Source organism: Dendrobium catenatum, unplaced genomic scaffold, assembly GCF_001605985.2.
Source record: "Dendrobium catenatum unplaced genomic scaffold, ASM160598v2 fragScaff_scaffold_1494, whole genome shotgun sequence".
Lineage (NCBI taxonomy): Eukaryota > Viridiplantae > Streptophyta > Magnoliopsida > Asparagales > Orchidaceae > Dendrobium > Dendrobium catenatum.
The window spans coordinates 108,784-127,098 of record NW_021319956.1 but is presented as its reverse complement, the minus strand read 5'-3'; the positions used below and the strand labels follow the sequence as shown (position 1 = coordinate 127,098).

The following is an 18,315-nucleotide window of genomic DNA, read 5'->3' as shown; positions in this document are numbered from 1 at the left end:
GGTATCAGATGGTGGTCTTTGGTATTAAATAGAAAAATAAAAAAATGGGTTATGGATTTAAAGTAAAGGGATTTAAGCTGTGGATTGATTGGAGTTGTTTGCATGGTTCTTGTTGCTTTGAGAACAAGTGGTTGGGTCTTCGTACTATTATGAGATTTGCTTGTAGGCTTGCAAGGTGGGCACAAGATTGCGGAATCTGGTTGATTCATCGTTCACATGTATCTACATTGGATTTAAGGGCAGGAATCAAGTTACTTAAGAGTTTAGAATTTAATTGGAATTAACTTTACATTAAGATTGATCATATGCTGATCTTATCTCCTAAGTTAGGCTAAGAGAAATTTACATATAGTGAAACAAGTCATGCAATTCACAGCTTTTGGCTTAAATAAAATATATCCTCAGATTTTCAATTAAATGTTAAGTTAGATGTGCAATTCCTTCAAGCACGATACAATTGCAACTGATTGATTTCAGGGAAAATCATCTCCTTGTAAATAGTATGAGGCTTGAGCTTAGATAGCTTTATGGGATAGAACATTAGACAATATATGTTAGAAGCCTTTCTTAATAAATTCACCCAAGTGTGCTGTGCAAATCTTATGAATGTAAGACTAAGAGCAAAAGCATTCAAAACATTTGAGGAAATAGAAACAAACAAGAACATGGCTAGATAAATTTTATTCAAAAGAAACGGAAATAGATCATAATTGCATAAGGTCCATGTTGACCTCTAAGCATTAACCAGCAGGAACAAAAAAAATTCAAAATCAAAATACTTGTAAACCGCTGGATCCACGAAATCCTCCGCAAATCCAGTCGTTCGGCGCCGTCTGTGTCGTATCCCGAAAATCATGCGTAAATCCTGCTCAAATTCTGCGATCCGTAGCTCCGCTCGCGTCGTTAAATACCCGTTGCTCACACGACACTTCTCCCATTCGCTACTTCTTCCTCTCCCGATACCTCTCCTCCTCTCCCGTCACTGCCTCCACTCCTCTGTCAGAACCCCAGCGGCCACAAACTCCAGCTCCCCATTTTCCGAAGCCCGTCTCCTCCTCCGACCAAATTCCTCCAAAATCTCGTCGCCCCCCCTTGCCCGAGCTTCCTCTGCGTCCGAACCCCTCCACCTCTTGTATCGACCCCGTCTGAGCCCTCTCGGCTCTTCTGATCCTCACAGAGACAGAGAGAGAGAGAGAAACAGAGAGAAAGAGAGAGGAAGAGCTTCTTCCCTACCTCCTCTCCAAGCCGCAGGAGCTCCAATACCTCCTCTCCAAGCCGCAGGAGCTCCAAGCCACATCTCCACTGCCGATCTCCATCTGAGCCTAGCTGAATCCCTTAAGCTGAATCTCTCGATCTCCCCTGCCCTAGACGACATTCCTTTCTTGTCGTTTTGGAAGTTCAACATTTTGATCTCGAGCAGTGACGTGAGCTCTTGCTGTGAAGGTAACGTTTCCCTTTCACGCACTGCTTCGGCCAAATCCCGCAAATCTGTTAAGAGAGTGGAGAGGGAGAGGTAATTATTTTAATTTTATTTATAATTAATCAATCTTAATTATAATTAATGAAATAAATATTTTAAATTATAATTAATTATGATTAAATATTGTTATTTATTAGTAGTTACACTTAACTATTAATTAGCATTAATTATTTTTAATTATAATTAGGTATAACTAATTATAATTAATTATAATTAATAGATTAATTATAATCAAATAGTTAATTGTTATTAATTTTAATTTGTTATTTAATTATCATTATTATAATTAAATAATATTAATTATAATTAAAAGTAATAAATGAATTAGTTATAATTAGATGATTAATTAATTACAAATACCTCTCTCTCCCTCGATCCTCGAGCCTCGACCACCGCCAACCCCGCGAAGGTACGGATTTCCTAAACTCAGATTCTCGCTTCCGTTGTGTGCGGCGGACCGGAAAACCGCCTATACAAGCCTTTATTGCGCGTGGTGGGATGGGACCCCGGTCCGACGCTTTGATCACTTCATTAATTTACTAGATGCTTCTAACATCAAAGTTGTTTTATCCGTTAATGGATAAAGTCCATTTATTTCAGATAAGATTTTGCTGACATAATAGATAGGGATGTTGCATAGCTTTCTCCTCTCGAATCAAGACCTAGTTGATAGCATAGGTGGAAACAACTAGATACAGGTAGAACCATAGTTTAAAATTGCGCAATATGAGGCGTGCCTCTGCGCAATTCGGACCAAAAACACCTCATAGCCTACGCAATTATGGTGTTTGCTGAGGCGTACGCCTTAAGCTATGTGAGGCGCGCCTCAATTGCCCAATTTATGGTGAGGCATACGCCTCATAGAAGGGTCCCACTTAATTAACATTAAAATGAATTACCATCAGCTCCCCATCTACCGGTCCTGCAAGCTCCCGAACACGCCTTCAGTCCCGATCCCGCAAGGTCCCGAAGCCGGCATTACCCGCAGTCCCGCACGTCTCCGTCGCCTCTCCAGCCAACACCGCCGCTCACCGGTGAGTTCCTTATTTCCGGCCGCCCCTCTACATCCCTTCTTAAAGAGTTTTTAGAGTTTTTTTTAAGTTTAGGGTATGATTTTTCACCTTATAGGAAAGCAAGGGTTTTAAATTTTTTTTTTATTTTTCTTTTTTCCTTTATGAAAGATGGTTAAGGGCAAGGAAAAGTATAATACGTCGTTGCGGAGGGACCCTTCTTGAAAATATGGTGTACAAGTTGACATAGGCGGCGATGAGAAGACTTATTTGCATTATATTTATAGCAAGTGAGCAATTAACATGATAATGATCATTCTTATTGAACAGGGAAGAAAAGAGTGAGTCACGTTGAAGATGATGAAGATATGACATTCATAGATAAAATTGGAGAAGAAGATTCCCTTGAAGACCCATTTAGTGATGGGATATGATTGAATTTTATATGTTCTTTCTTAATTGTACTTTGGGAGTTTTAATAGACTAATATTTTATAATTTTGTACTTTGGGACATGATTTTATTGCATCTATTTTCTTACTTTCCACTAATTTCACATGCCATTTAGATGATTTTATTGTATGATAGAAACTTGCTATTATTTACATGCTAAAACCCTTAAATTCTCATTTATGCAATTTTGTGTCCGTGAGGCTTACGCCTCACCTCACAGACGAAAACTGCCTCGAGGCTTAATTATGCAATTTTAAACCTTGGGTACAACTTATCTTCTTATATTATTTTTGAAAGTAGTGGCAGCGATGTCAAATACTTTCGTTGTTGTTTAAATGCTTCTTGGCATTCATTGATCCATTGAAACCCCGAGCTGCAAGCACACCTCTCAAAATCTTAAAGAAGGGCAAATATTTATCCCCTGAGTGAGTCAAGAAACGATATAGCACTGCAATCCTTTAATTCTTTCTTTGGACTTCCTTGATATTCCTTAGGGCACCATATTTCTTAATGCCTAATTTTTTCAAGATTGGTCTCAATCCCTCGGTGGGTTACAATGAACCCCAATAATTTTTCTAAAAGGACTCCAAAAGCATACTTGGCTAGGTTGAGTTATATATTGTAGCTTCGTAGCAGATGGAAACATTGTTCCAAGTCAGAGATATATTGAGACTTTTTTCAAGACTTTTTACTAACATATCATAGACATATACGTTCATAGAGCACCCAAGAAAGTGCTTAAAAATCTTATTCATAAAGCGCTGATATGTGGCTCCAGCATTCTTGAGCCCGAATGACATTACCAGATAATACTATAACCCCTTATCTGTTCAAAAAATTGTTGTTTCTACATCTGCAGGATTCATCTTTATTTGATTGTAACCAGAGTAGGCGTCCCTGAAGCTCAGCATTTGACGTCTAGATGTGGTATCGAGCAATTGGTCAATACGAAGAAGCGAAAAATTATACTTTGGAGAGACGTTGTTAAGATCTGTATAGTCCACACACATTATCCAAGCTCCTCTAGCTTTACATACTATAATGACATTTGCCAAATAGGTAGGATAGTACACTTCCCATATAAACCCCGTCTCCAAGCGTTTATCAACTTTCTGCTCGATTGCATGGTGGTAAATCGGGGCAAATTTTGTTTCTGGATAACCAGCTTGCATGTTGGGTTTACTTTGACAGAGTGCAGAATTACTTCAAGGTCGATTCTAGACATGTCGGCCGAACTCCATGCAAAAATATTTAGATTTCTACGTAGAAAATCACATACTTTTTCTTCTCTTCATCAAAGATCAATGATACAATATGCATCATTCTCAAAGGGTGCTCATCTGATAGAGAGATATAAATAAGGTCCTCCACGAGGGAAGCCCTTGAAGGAATATCTTCATTCTGGAGATCAAAATCTTCGATACTTGGGGTAACTGATGGGTGTGGTTGAACTTGCCTAAGATAGCAGGATTGTGCTGCTTGTTGATCTCTGTGTACTATACAAATCCCTGTTGGGCTAAGAAACTTCAGTTTGAGATGAGGGATGGAGGCGATAAGCCAAAAGATCGACTGAAGTGACATTCCAAAGAGAGCATTATAGGATGATTATGACTTTACTACAATAAATTGGATGATATGTGTAGCTTATCGAGAAAAATTCTCCAAATACGACTGGGAGGATGATTATTCTGTTCACCTGTACGGGTTGATTATCAAACCCAGACAGTGGACCTGCGGCGAACTAGAGTTTCTCTGGCTAGACCCATGTTAAAAAAAATAAACTAAAACAGGACATCCATGAAGCTTCCATTGTTGACCAAAATCCTCTTGACGTTCTAACATGAGTCATCAATCCCTGCATTAATTACAAGTGGATCTTGATGAAGGGTCTTTACTCCCTCTAAATCAGAGTCAAAATGGAGTGGTAGATGCGAGACTTCTTTGGTGTCAGTTCCTTGCTTGCTACAATTAAGACTTGATTAGATAATATGGTCCCCGTCAATGATTTTAATTTCATCAACTGTTTGATGATTATTCAGCAATTGCCTTTATTGTTGTTGATTTTGCTTCCCAGCGATACCATCCTTATACCAAGTTGGTGGGTTTTGGATGAATTGCAAGAGATATCTTTGTTCGATCAATCTTTCAATTTCATCATTGAGCTATTTACATGTATCAGTAGTGTGTCCATAGCTACAGTGGAAGTGGCAGTATTGCTCCTGATTTCCCATGTTCGGCTTCAAAGGATTTGGTAACTTTACGTTTTCCTGATCTCATATTGCCATCAATATATTTTCCCTAGATACATTAAGTGGCATATACTCCTTTTCATGTCGAGGGCCGCGTCGCAGCTGTGAGAGTCAAGGGGGAAAGTTGTAATTTCCTTGCTTCTTTTACTACGAGGATGAATTATCCGTCCCTGGTGCACTTTTGCGCTTTCTGTTGGTTTGCTCAAACTACTTTCTATGAATATTGATGGCTTCATCTACAAAGAATTATGCCTCCACAGGATGGATCAGGTCAACATATAAATGAATTGTGTCTCGTATGAGTGCTGAGAAAAAAGGGTCAGGACGAAGCCTTCCAAGGAAAACTCTAAAAAAATTCAGATCCACCCCTAGAATTTGTCGAGCTCCACTAGAAAATCTTTAAGAAAACTCTTAGAGGGATTCATTTTTTTTCTAATGAATCCCTGAGAGGTGGAAAGAATCATTAGCAATTCTCCGATTGGCAACAAATAGTTCGACGAACACTTTGGCCAAATTAACGAACATTGGAATGATTCCAGCCAAGAGCAAATAGAACCATGTTCGAGCTTTCCCTTTGAGGGTAGTAAGAAAAACTTGACAGAGGAGCACATCTGATGCTCGTTGGATATGCATTATGATTATGTAGTGATTGATATGCTCATATTGATCGGACACCCCATCGTAAGAATAAATGCTTGGTAATTTGAAGCCAACCGTAATGGGATGTTGATGGATGGCTTCAGTCAGGGGTGATGACTCCTGAAAGGCCTAGTGATGAAGAGTTATCTTCCACCTCTCATGGGGAACTCTTCACGGACCAATCATCACAATTTATGACATAAGGCGTTGCATGGGAGTTCAGCAACGTGAGGTCGGTCCAAGTTCTCGGCGACATCTAATGGAATGAGGATTGGCCGACCTATGCAAGAATGATGGGTAGAGCTAGCTGTGTCAACAAGGTTGATGTCTTCCCATTAACTTAGGCGGGACCCCTTAACTGAGGAAGAGGAATCCTTACATGAAGAAGTTCAGGTCGAACATCCTCAACCAGTGGTGGATCTCGAGAGAGAAGAACCTCCTCTTGTTGTGCTAGTGTTGGTTGTCGGGTCTCTCGTAAAAGTTGAAGGATCTCATTCTGAGACTCCTCCATTTTCCCGATGCGATCTTCTAGGTATGGTCCTAATGTTCCTTCCCCAGCAGGGTAAAGGCAAAGAGAGGCAGACGTCAATCATCCCTACTTCATTACCTGATTACTAAATTGATGTGAGCTAGAGCGAGAGGCTCCCATGTCACGATTACATTGCCTGTTGACCATTGAAGCAGTGCTTAGGATAGTGGGAATGCAATTCTCATAGACAGCGGCAAACTGTTGCGGGCTAGAATATATGCAGCAAGAAAGTTAGAATGTTTCATCTTAACGTTGTACGGATATCAAATACACAAATAGGGATTAAAAAATATAAGGTTTTTTACATGAAGAACCTTGGAAAAGGGAAAACTACTGTGCCACACCCAGTTGAAATTATTCCACTAGTATTTGAATAGATTATAAAGCTTGATCCGTCCTTTAAATTGAAGAAAGTGAAATTACAATAATAAGAAGAGTTAGGTGGAAGTTCGACGATGATTGATGGCCAAGCAGAAGTTGGAGACGGTCGTTGGTCGAGCGGAAGTCTAGCATTGGACGGTGGCCGGGTGAAAATCCAGCGACGGTGGATGGCCGGGCAAAGGTCTGGGGCACGGTCGGTGGCTGGGACGAAGTCCGGCGACAGTTGGTGACCAGGCAGAAGCCCAACAGTGGTCCAATAACGATCGGTGGCCGAGGAGGAGCTTGGTGACAAAAGAGATCTCAGATATCTCTTCTTTCTTCCTCTTCTTTTTTTCTTCTCTTTTTGTGAAGAATAGTGGGTCTATTTAAAATTTTTTGGAGTGACATGGCTAATAAATAAGGAGAAGATCAAGGGCATGTAGAGAGTGTTTTGGATGGATGACCGATATTGATTTCATTTATCATACACCATTTATTAAGCATTTGAGTGCTTTAATGATGTCAGAATTTGGCGATCTTGGGCCGTTGGATTCATCTTATCAAGCCACTCGATTCGACTATAAGAATGTCATATTTGAAAATCACTTAGTCATCCAATTTATACTTTGAACCTTCTAAACATGCTTCGGGCTCTTGATTTGAACCCATTTGGGCTCAGATCGGATCAAATTTGGTGTCATTGGATTTGTCTTTTCAAGATGTTCAATTCTGCTATAAATTTATTGAAACCGGGGTTCGGATGGTCCTGGAATTAAATTTGGAAGTTACCACATCAAATTTTCCTCGAGATTCATGCCCGATCAAGGTAATGTTTTGATGATATATCAATTTAAAAAAAAAATCCAACTCTTTTCATTTCCTACTATAGATTATTTGGTTGTTTATTGATGGTAAATGTGTTTTCATCATTTTGAGTGCAAAAATTAAAACTAATTTTTTAGGAACTTGGATAGTGTTAGTATAGTTTAAAATCTAATAATACACATTATTTTTTAATTATATCCAAGCAAATGATGAAATTTAATAAAATCATCTTTTTCAAAACATGGTTTCTAAATCAAGCAGCCAAGTGATCCCTTAGAATGCAGAACTCAAGCGTTGGATTCCTTATCAAAGAAAAGCATAAGCTCCATCACTTACCAATACATGACCAAGGACTCATGTATTCCTGGCATTAAAAAGTTTCTATGCAGCTGTAATATAGCCATTGCAATTGGCTTTCAATCCTCCCTTTCTCTTGATTCTGATGAGTGCATTTGTCGATTTTATGCCAACCCACAAAACATGATGAATTTGATGCCTTTCATTTTATTTTTCCAAAAACTATGATAATGATCACTTTGGTTGCAATTTTTGTTATTTCTGCTATTTTTTTATTCTTGCATACAGAAAGGTTTGGAATTATTTCTCAATATGCAAGCCAAAAGTTTGGATTTTATGTTTTTCCTGCAAAGGATTAATACTACAATTTTGGATGCATGGCCTAGACAAAAAAAATTCACTATCATTAATAATAACGGTTATTCTCTTTATTACAAGAATAAATTCAAAATTGTAGAAATGACACTAATTTCTTATTACTCTAATATTCCTTGGCCAAAAACAATGGTCTATTCTTAAAATCTGCTCCTTTAGACTCCAGTTTGGCCAACACTGGTATTTTGTAGCAATACCATAAGTTTTCATTTTATAAAAGTAGGTTTTACAGGTTAATTTATAGGAAAAAATCGTGGACGCTGCCTCAAAAGGAATAATGAGTGTACTAAAAGGAGCTGGATCAAATGATGATGTCTATGGACAAAAGAATGGTCTTTATTATTGATAACTTGGTTATGGATTCAGAAACATAAAAAATTGTTCTCATAATTCGAGACTCCTGGTTAGCCTTGTTGTCGGACATGCTTCTGTCAGTATTTCTATTCCTACAGCAAAAGATTATGGAACCGTAAGTTCCATTACGCACTTAGGTTGGTACTGAACACATTTATCAATAGTATTAGAAGGAAAGTTCTATTATACATAAAACTTTATCCTTTAACTGCAATAAAATTCATCTTCTCTTCTCCATGTATCATATATGCATTTCTTTTAAAATTCATGTTATAAGATGTTTAGATCAGTGTAGCCAATTCCTAGCATTAATATATATGTTCAGATCATATGCTGGTGGAGTTCCTTTCATCAAACAACCAGAAGGCTTAAGCCCCACCTCCTTTACATTCCCTCTAAAGCGCTACTAAGGGTGACTGAAATCCCATGCAGAGTTGGCAAATCAAAAGTTTATTTAGGGCTAAATAATGGTCGACACCAGCAAGATGATCATAAAAAAGGTATGCAACGCATTCAAAAGGCTCAATCTTCAAGCTCATAATCAAATCTCCATCAACCAAAGCTTAGATGTATCAGGCGCCCCCCACCAATCCTCCAACTATTCCTGATTACCATGACTGTAGCACAGGAAATATCAAAACTAACGTAATAAGAGTTACGGGAAAAGCATTTTAGTGAGTAATTCAAAAGTTTTTGCACTTGAGGAATATACAGGACCTCAAAAGAAACAAGTTAATGTTAAGACAAACTGCATAATGAAGAGGTGGTTAGATGGTATATACAGGATCTCATATGGGCATACACAGTTCCTTAAATCATGTTCAATTGTTTATAAAGGTTTCCTAAATTATACTTATAATGTTTAAGAAAGTATTTAATTGTTTGAGAAAGTTTTCATAATTATGTTTATTCTATTTAGGAAGTATTTAATTGTTTAGGAAAGTTTTCTAAATTTGTTTAATAGATTAGGAAGGTTTCCTAAATTATGTTTAATTGGTTAGGAAATTTCTATTTGTGTTATGGTGTCTACGGCTATTTAAGGGGGAGTTGTCTAGGGTTTAGATCATGCTCTTGATGAGTTTTGTGGGTTAGTTCTTTTCAATGAGGGCTTCCTAGCTGCGTCTAGGTTGATTGGGAGAGCAAATCTATCTCTCGAATTGCAGATCATCTCTATCTTGTTTTCTCTTATTGAAGTGTTAATTAAAAATCAGCCACAATTTTGATTTTACTGTAGTTTTTAAATTATAGTTTGCTGTTTTTGTATCCACAACCTAACAAATTGGTATTAGAGCGGTGTCTTAGACAAAAATATCATATTTCCTTATTGATTTCTGCTGAGTTTTTCCTCTCCGTTTGCTGAATTTTGTTGTTTGGAGGTCACGTTCAAATTAAAGTTGCTGATTTTTGACGTTGGAAGAACAGTTGGAAGGGAAAGTAGGAAAATTACGAGCAGATGTGGGATAGATGAATGAACGTATTTCAACGATGGATGGAAGGTTTGGGAATTTGTAATACATGATGAAGAAAATAATTGAGATGCAGATGAAAGCTTCACTGGCGATTCCTTGGGCAGAATCAAAGGGAAAGGAAATTCTGGATGATAAGATGAGAAAGCTCATGGAGATGCGATCCAAAACCTCACCGATGATTCCAATTGCTAACACAAATAAATATTTGATCGGGATTCCCTCAACCGATTCTTAATGGAAAGAGATCTGACAGGAAGAGTTCGACAAAACGAGCTTTCATCAAGAGCCACCTCCTATGGCTCTCAGAACGGGGGAATAGGGTTTTTGGATGGGGGTACAGCGGGAAGGGAGTCTTATTGTAGAGGTGGTGGAGTGGTCGACCTATGAGAGGCTTTTTGGGCAAGAGGAGTGGACAATCGAAGGAGGAGGGCGGGCCGAGCAATGGGGATCGGGTCATGTGCAGCGGATGGAATAAAGGTGGGAGTCCCACCCTTGAAACACTGGAGGAACATGAACGGATCACAACAACCGCTATACTGGGAGAGGAAGAAGTTGTTGGGGCGGTGGCGATCCTAGTGTGAAAAAGCTGAATATGCAAATAATTGAGGAAAAGAGTGAGAGTTCAATAAGAAATACACAAGCTTCTTCCGACGATAAATAGATCGACAAAGGGAAAGATGTGAATGAAGAGGGTAAAGAAATAAACTTGCAAAGTCAAGCTTATAGTACTGATCAAGAAATCTATTGCATCAAATTAACTGGAGCAGCAAAGATTGGTGAAAGCGAGCTAGAAAATCAAAACCACACAGTTGTCTTTACCAGAGGGGATACTCTTCAGGCAATTGATATGAACCAGGATAACTATTTGGAAGAGGCTTTAAAAATAGGAATATTTTGGAGAAATTCAATGAAGATCATGAACTGTGCCCACCAACCATTCTTGGTTTAAATGGACACATATTTACATGAAGTATTTTATCTTTGGGATGGTTAATGTCAAACCAAGAAACAAGTTTTGTGACAATTGGACAAATAGTTCTAGCTACTCCACTGAAGGTCTGCTGCCAATATAGGCATGCAGATGTATTTAACAAGATTTTTCACATCATTAGAGGTAACAGAAGCAAGACTTCTTGTGGAAAATACCTAAGTGAAGATATCTTTGCAGGATTCAACTCGACATTAAGGCAAAGAAAATATCACCCACCACGAGTACATTCAAGATGGAAAAGGTCGTGATGTTGGACTTAACCAAATCTTCTTGTTTGAAGTAAAGGTTGCATGTAGCAATGGAGAACAAATACTTAGCAGAGATATTTATCACTTGGACCACTGATTTGACTTCTTCAGCATGCTTTCTTGCTACTTCACGACTGCATGGTTCTATGTCCGCTCAATGATGGTTATTATCATAGTCCACATTTTTCTCTATGGCAAGCCTTACCTGTCATTAAGGGGATTGAGTCTGTCATTATGAAGCAAGCACTAATGAGGGAAAATAATCCTCTGAAGGTTGTTATAGCATCTCAATCTGTTATCTAGCTTGGTTTATTGATGGTCTTACCCATGGTTATGGAGATTGGGCTGAAAAGGGGATTTAGAACTATATTGGGCAACATAATCATCATACAACTTCAATTGACTTAGCATTCTTTACATTCTTGCTTGGAACAAAATCCCATTACTTTTGATGAACAATCCTACATGGCAGAACAATATATAGAGCTATTGGACAAGGATTCATTTGACAACATGTAAAGTTTGCAAAGAACTACAAGATGTACTCTAGTAGTCATTTTACAAAGGGTCTGGAACTTATGCTGCTCCTAATTGTTTATCATGGATCTGTGACTACTGATTCAATAACCTTTATGTTTCTCACTGCATCCATATAGTTCCTTGTTGTCACCTAGTTTTTTGCGCAATTTCTTTTTAACCTTTATGGCTTTGAGGGAAAAAAATAGTTGATGACTGGAGCAAGTGGATAAAAAGTGAAGGCATTGGTAAAGATGTTAAATTATTGAAAGATGGTATATTCTCCAGAGTGAAGCATGAGCAGATAATAAATGATATTTGACCATGTGTTAAGTGGTTCTCGACAGGAAGAAGATTTTGTTGTTAAAATAGATGATCAGAAGACAGTTCCCTTCTTTACACCTTGAGGATAAGGTGGCAATTTGGGACGAGAGTATTGATACGCCGGAGGGGCCAACCTTGTGGGGCCCAGGGAAAGATATTTAGAAGGTTTCTAATAAATGGAGAGTTATTTAGGAAAGTTCTTAATCAAGGGGGAACTGTTTAGGAAGGCTTCCATATTATGTTTATATTATTTAGGAAGTTTTCCTAAATCATGCTTAATTATTTAGGAGGTTTCCTAAATTATGTTTATACTTTTTAGAAAGTATTTAATTATTTAGGAAGGTTTCCTAAATTATGTTTAATTGTTTAAAAAAATTTCATAAATCATGTTTAATTGTTGTAGGAAGGCTTCCTGCATTATGTTTATACTATTTAGGAAGTATTTTATTATTTAGGAAGGTTTCCTGAATTATGTTTAATTATTTAGGAAAGTTTCCTAAATTATATTTAATTGTTTAGGAAGGTTCAATTTGTGCTATGGTGGCTAGGGTTATTTAAGGGGATTTGTCTTGGGTTTCGATCATGCTATTGATGCGTTTTGTGGGTGTTTGCTGTATTTTTTTTCTTTTGAGGGTAGAGCCGATCTATTGATGCGTTTTTCTAGCAGCATCTAGGTTGATGGGTAGAGCCGATCTACCTCTTGAATTGTAGATCATTTATATCTTATTTTTTCTTATTGAAATTTTAATAAAAAATAAACCATCGTTTTGATTTTGCTATAATTTTTATATTATTGTTTGTTGCTTTTGCTTCCATGAAATAAAACAAACATAACTATGACAAATCCGGTCCAAAATTAATGTTGGTGATAAAAGTAAAGAAGACATACTAGAGAATCAGCATCCCAAGTAGATGTAGCTTCTCCTAAACGGAAAACACCACTATAACATTTAGCCATACCCTGATATCTGAAAAACATACAAAAGCTTTATAAGAACTAAAGCAATAGTTTTAATCAGGAAGGGAAAATAAACAACAAATTTATTTAAAATTTTCTGAATCGCTTCAATAGAATTCATGTAGCCGACCAGGATATAACGGATTGATGTTGATGTTGTTGTTGTTGTAATATCTGAATCACTTCAATCTTCTAGGTATTTAAGAAGTTCATCAAATACTTGCACTTTAATCAAAATATGATGCAAAATATAGAAACACTTAGATTTTTTTTTAATCTACAAATACAACCAATAATCTTATTAAAAGATAAATAGACATAATGACTATCACAACCTTCATTATCATTTCTCACTTTATAGCAGGAGAGAGAAGACTACAAGAGGTATAAAGATGCATTAGAAATCATTTGCACCTTCGATCGCACAATAATAAGTACTCTCAAAATCATTTAAAAATGTAAACTAACAGTACATAGGAATGCAATTAAAATCTAGACGTATTTCACTTTGATTCCAAAATTTGATACCATGGCATTTAGAGCCTAATATCAAAGTACTGTAAATTTTGAATAAATGCTATGACATGAAGATTACCAAGTACCAATATCATAATCCCTTTCCTCACAGCTTCTCATTTCTTAAATAATTCCAAAATCATGCTTTGTATGTCACCTAAGTATTCCAAAATAATTGACCGCCTTCAAAGTGGTACCTTGGTACCCACCGCTTAACGGTAGTTACAAAATAGCCATTAATTAGGAACACCTGATCATGCATATAATCAGTTATTGATTGTTATATATTTCAAGTGTTGAAAATGCCGTTCATTACAAATCTGCATTTCTCCATGTTCAAAGAGATGGGAACCCTAAAATTATTGACAAATAAGAAAAAATCGGGAGAAAAGAAAAAGGAAGATAACCATGACAAACAGGATGAATATTTCTAAATATGGCCATGAAAGAACTCCTCATAAAACTTTGAAAATAAAGAATTTATAATAAAAACTCCACAAAAAAAAAAAAGAAAATGTATAGATGAACTTAATCAATGCTAATGGTAAGAGCACACACCTATATATCGCAAAAAACTTATCTTCCACAAACTCTTCCTCCCTTTGTTTTCCCTATTGTAGAGCAGAGCAACAAGTTCTTTGTCCGAGACAAGAAGTTGCAAAATGAATAGATAGAGAACTACCCACAATCTTTTCAGTTCATCACTTCATCTCAATAAGGTCATCTAGCTCATCTTATAAGTAAGACCATTACAGGAATTTGGAGAATTGCTCTATCATAAAAGGACGAATTTAATATGCATAATTAGACACAAGGACTTATTTGTAAAGTTTTTATAAATAAGTGACCCCTTGACATCAAAGGCCCGTGATTTATCATTATTTCAAGAAGGATCAGATTAGTAGTTACAATCAACTGCTTATAAAGACAATCGAGTGTACAAACCAAGGGCAACATGTTTACTACGGTAAAATAATGGGTTTAGAAGGGCGCTGTTTAGATTTTCAAGGTACTAGCTGATTGTAAACAGACAATTTAGTAAACCCTAGTTATATGTATTATAACATATTGTCCAAGTTTTATTGGAATTTTTGGCACATGTACAAAAGCTTTTGAAATAGCACAAAATGCAAAAGGCATAAAAAATTATTGGCAACCCCCAAACATAAAGAAAAATGGAGAATAGAGACAACCAACATCATTCTGAATCATTTCATCAAGCATAAATTACTTGAAATAAAATGAAACAACAGCTACAACAGCTGAAAATGATGTTCTCACTAGCATGCTCATCATCACCAAATTTATCTTCCTATTGAGTGAAATCACAGAACTAGTAATAAAACGACATAAAAAAAATGCCAACCATAACAAAATTGCATGGTAACCCTCCTCAATATGGCACCAAAATAAAATGAAGTTCAATGACCAGTGGAAGAAACATTACTGAAAAGTGGAAGGAACAAAGTAAAGGGTTAAGTGCAACCTTATAATGTTTACATTACTTATCAAAGAATATCATAAGTAGAAACGGACCATTATGAAAAAAATGTATATAATTGTAGTTTAACTTTCAGGTTCTCCAGCAAAAGAGAGCAACATCACATGATATATTAATAGAGAAAGATTAGAAACTTAGTGGAACAATCAAAATACTAGTATTTAAGAGAATTTGGCAGTTAGTTCTAGTAACTAGCTCAACAAAAATGGAATAAATTTTGTAGGAAATAATAGCAATAGTAGACCAAAAGAAATTTGGCATCAAAACTTTAGCAGCTGAAAATGAAAACTAGGATAAAGATACTTATGATAGAAAAAATGGAGTATTTGAAGTGTTCTCAGCTGAAAGAGAATATTGATCAAGCTTTAGATTATAATTAAGCTATTATTTCACTATATTAATAAGAAAAGTAGTCATGTCAATTAGAAAAAAAAAACTTTAGCAAAAAAAATATCCACACCATTAAAAAATGTCATTTATTAGTGTTTTACGCATTACAAATATGCACCATAAGCAGCAAACTCATTGCGCTTCATTAACGTTTTGAACATTTTGACCAAAGCAAAGTGCATACGTTGCATAACGCTTTGATTTAGTGACCTTCCTTGCCCTTCCAAGTGAAAGCAAATTAAAAATAAGTAATGCCTTCCATTGAAAAATATGCAGTAATTCAATTAAACAAACTCCATATAGTGATAGTCACCAATATAGATGTGTAAATATATAAAAAAAAAAAACCTCATTAATTCAAGAAAAATGTCTTCTGAGATTCAAAACAAAGTGTACCTTTCAACCAGTTTGGTTGCTTTACCCACACAAACAATTAAAAGACCAGTTGCCATGGGATCAAGTGTACCGGCATGCCCAACCTGTAATTTGGAAGTTTACTACAATCGGTCAATATTCATGACGGTCATGATGTTCAGTTTAGAGCACCTTTTGCACTTTGACTAGGCGTCGGAGTTTCCCACAAACAGTAAATGAAGTCCAACCTGTCATGACTTGCAATATCTTAGTAATAAAAAATATAAGCATTGTAAGCATCCGAAATAATGATTATTGAAACCATAAAATATGTAATGATTCCCTTCAACAGTTAGCTTGTGTTTGACTAATTTTTATAATCCCATTTACATTATGAATTAAATGCGATCAATGCCCTGTTCTATCATGTTCAACTTGGTGGTAGTTAAATTATGTTTATTTACACATAAAAATATGCCTATATATACATGTTTGCATGTATATTTAGATGTGTATGTTTATGCGTATGCATATATACTTGCAAATTTTGTGTGTGTGTGTGTGTGTGTGTGTGTGTGTGTGTGTGTGTATATATATTATATATAGTGAGAGAGAGAGGGAGAAATTTACTCTATAAATTATATATGACATTTAGGTAGACCATTTATTCTTAAACAATATGTGTTTGGCTCAATAAGTTGATGAACTGAACAAAAATGGAAAATTTTGGCCGATTGCTTAACAAGCCGAGCCAAATAATATTTGAGTTGCTCTAGCTTACCTCTTTTACAACCTTAGTGATAAAGTGACACATTAAGAAGATTTTAAATTTCCAACCCATAAATAGGCCAAAGCATTGAAAATAATATAAGGTGTTGGACTTTGATCAGCTAAGACAGAGGTAATCAGGCTCTGATAAACACTTGATATTCTTCAAAAATTCTTGGGATATGAAAAAATAATTCTAGAAGACAAGTTTGTAAAATTCACTGGTAGATCACTGAATATTTTTAGTAAGCGGTAAGTTGCAGTACAAGTGTTCCCTTTACAAATGCAAGAAATAGTAAGCAGATACAGGGGGCATACACATACCGTGTTCTAAACTATAGGGCATTATAGCCGTTTGAATGAAATGAGAAACTGAAGAAAAAAAGGGAAAACGATCACACACCTTTAGGTTTATCCACAAGAACTACAGTTCCAGATGGCCCATCCCATTTTGCAGGAAGTCCAGTTCCCCTACTCGAAAGAAACGGCTCACCAATAACCTCCCCGGCAACATCGCTTCGGCTCTGAGCTTTCGGAACCTTCTTCAAGGACCGGAAAAACTCCTCCACCTTCTTCTCCGACACATCTCCTCCCCCGTCCTTCCTCTCTTCCCCCTTCTCCTTCTTTTCGTCAAAGAAAACCAAGGCTCTCTCATCCCCTTTCTCTCCCTCATCCTTATTAGGCGTCCTCTTCCCCTTCTTGTGTAGCTGGAACGAATCCTCGGATATGTCAACAAAAGCTTTGTCAAAGGATTGCTCCGGGAAGAACTTCTTCTCGAGCTGGTACACCATTCGATAGTGCTTATCCTTCTCCCAGGGTAAGGCAAACGCGTCGTGGAAGTAGAGTTCCTGCTCGCGGGCATGCAATCTAGGGAAGTCGATGATCTCAGGCTTCAGCTCCACAAAATCGGATCGACGTCCGGAATCGGAGTCCGAACCGGAGCCGCCGTACAAGCGCCTCTGCCTTTTACGATAGTACCGGCGTTTGGCACGATCCATGGGGTCGGTGTCACCGGGGGCTTCGCCAGAGGACGATGAATTTTCTCCGTCGCCGGAGGCTGCAGCGACTATGGAGGTATAAGAGTTTGGAAGGCGGTGAGGATGGCGGGGGTCGGGGCGGTAATGAATGAGCTCATAGTAAAGGGGATAGTGGGTCGAGGAGGAGGACAAAAGGCGAAGGGGGAAGGAGGAGGGTTTGATGTTGGAGAGGAAGAGGAAGGAAGATGATTTGATGAAGGGGAAGGAGAGAGTTGAGAATGCCCTCGAAGAGATTAACTGCATTATTACAGAGCGCGAAAGCACAGGCATGCCATGACATTTACAATCTCTCCATTTACAATAGGGGAAGATAAGGCAGACAGTAGGAATCACTTGCATCATAAACTCGTTTGCCGTTTGCCGTTTGCCGTTCCCTCCATTCGATCGATCAAAACGCATGCCATTCGCCCGAGGGTGAACACTCACAGACGAAAAAAAAAAATAGTTGAAAAAAAAAATTAGTTGAAAAAAAAAATATTTGAAATTTAAATTAAGTTATTAAAATGTTGAATTATTTGAAGAATTTAAATTAGGGATACTTGAAACATTAACTGCAAGAGTAGGTGGCTCGGTGTTAGGGGATTCTTCAACAGAGGTAATCGGTTGAGTAATAAGAGTCTTAGATAGTGGAGGTGGAGAATGTGTTTGGTAGTCAAGAGGGTGCCCGAAATTG

The 18,315-nt window shown here is 37.1% G+C and overlaps 1 protein-coding gene across 1 annotated transcript in view; it reads right to left on the bottom strand.

Moving 5' to 3' along the window:
* The window catches only part of LOC110109069, a 29,197-nt gene extending 11,135 nt beyond the window's left edge, over positions 1-18,062 (bottom strand). The window contains exons 1-4 of the mRNA XM_020839965.2: positions 17,009-18,062; positions 16,030-16,085; positions 15,880-15,962; positions 13,008-13,086 (exon numbers count right to left, since the gene is read on the bottom strand). Coding sequence (XP_020695624.1) covers positions 13,008-13,086; positions 15,880-15,962; positions 16,030-16,085; positions 17,009-18,041 — 1,251 coding nt within the window. The 5' untranslated portion in view covers positions 18,042-18,062. The remainder of the gene's footprint in view (positions 1-13,007; positions 13,087-15,879; positions 15,963-16,029; positions 16,086-17,008) is intronic.
* Positions 18,063-18,315: the final 253 nt, after the last annotated feature.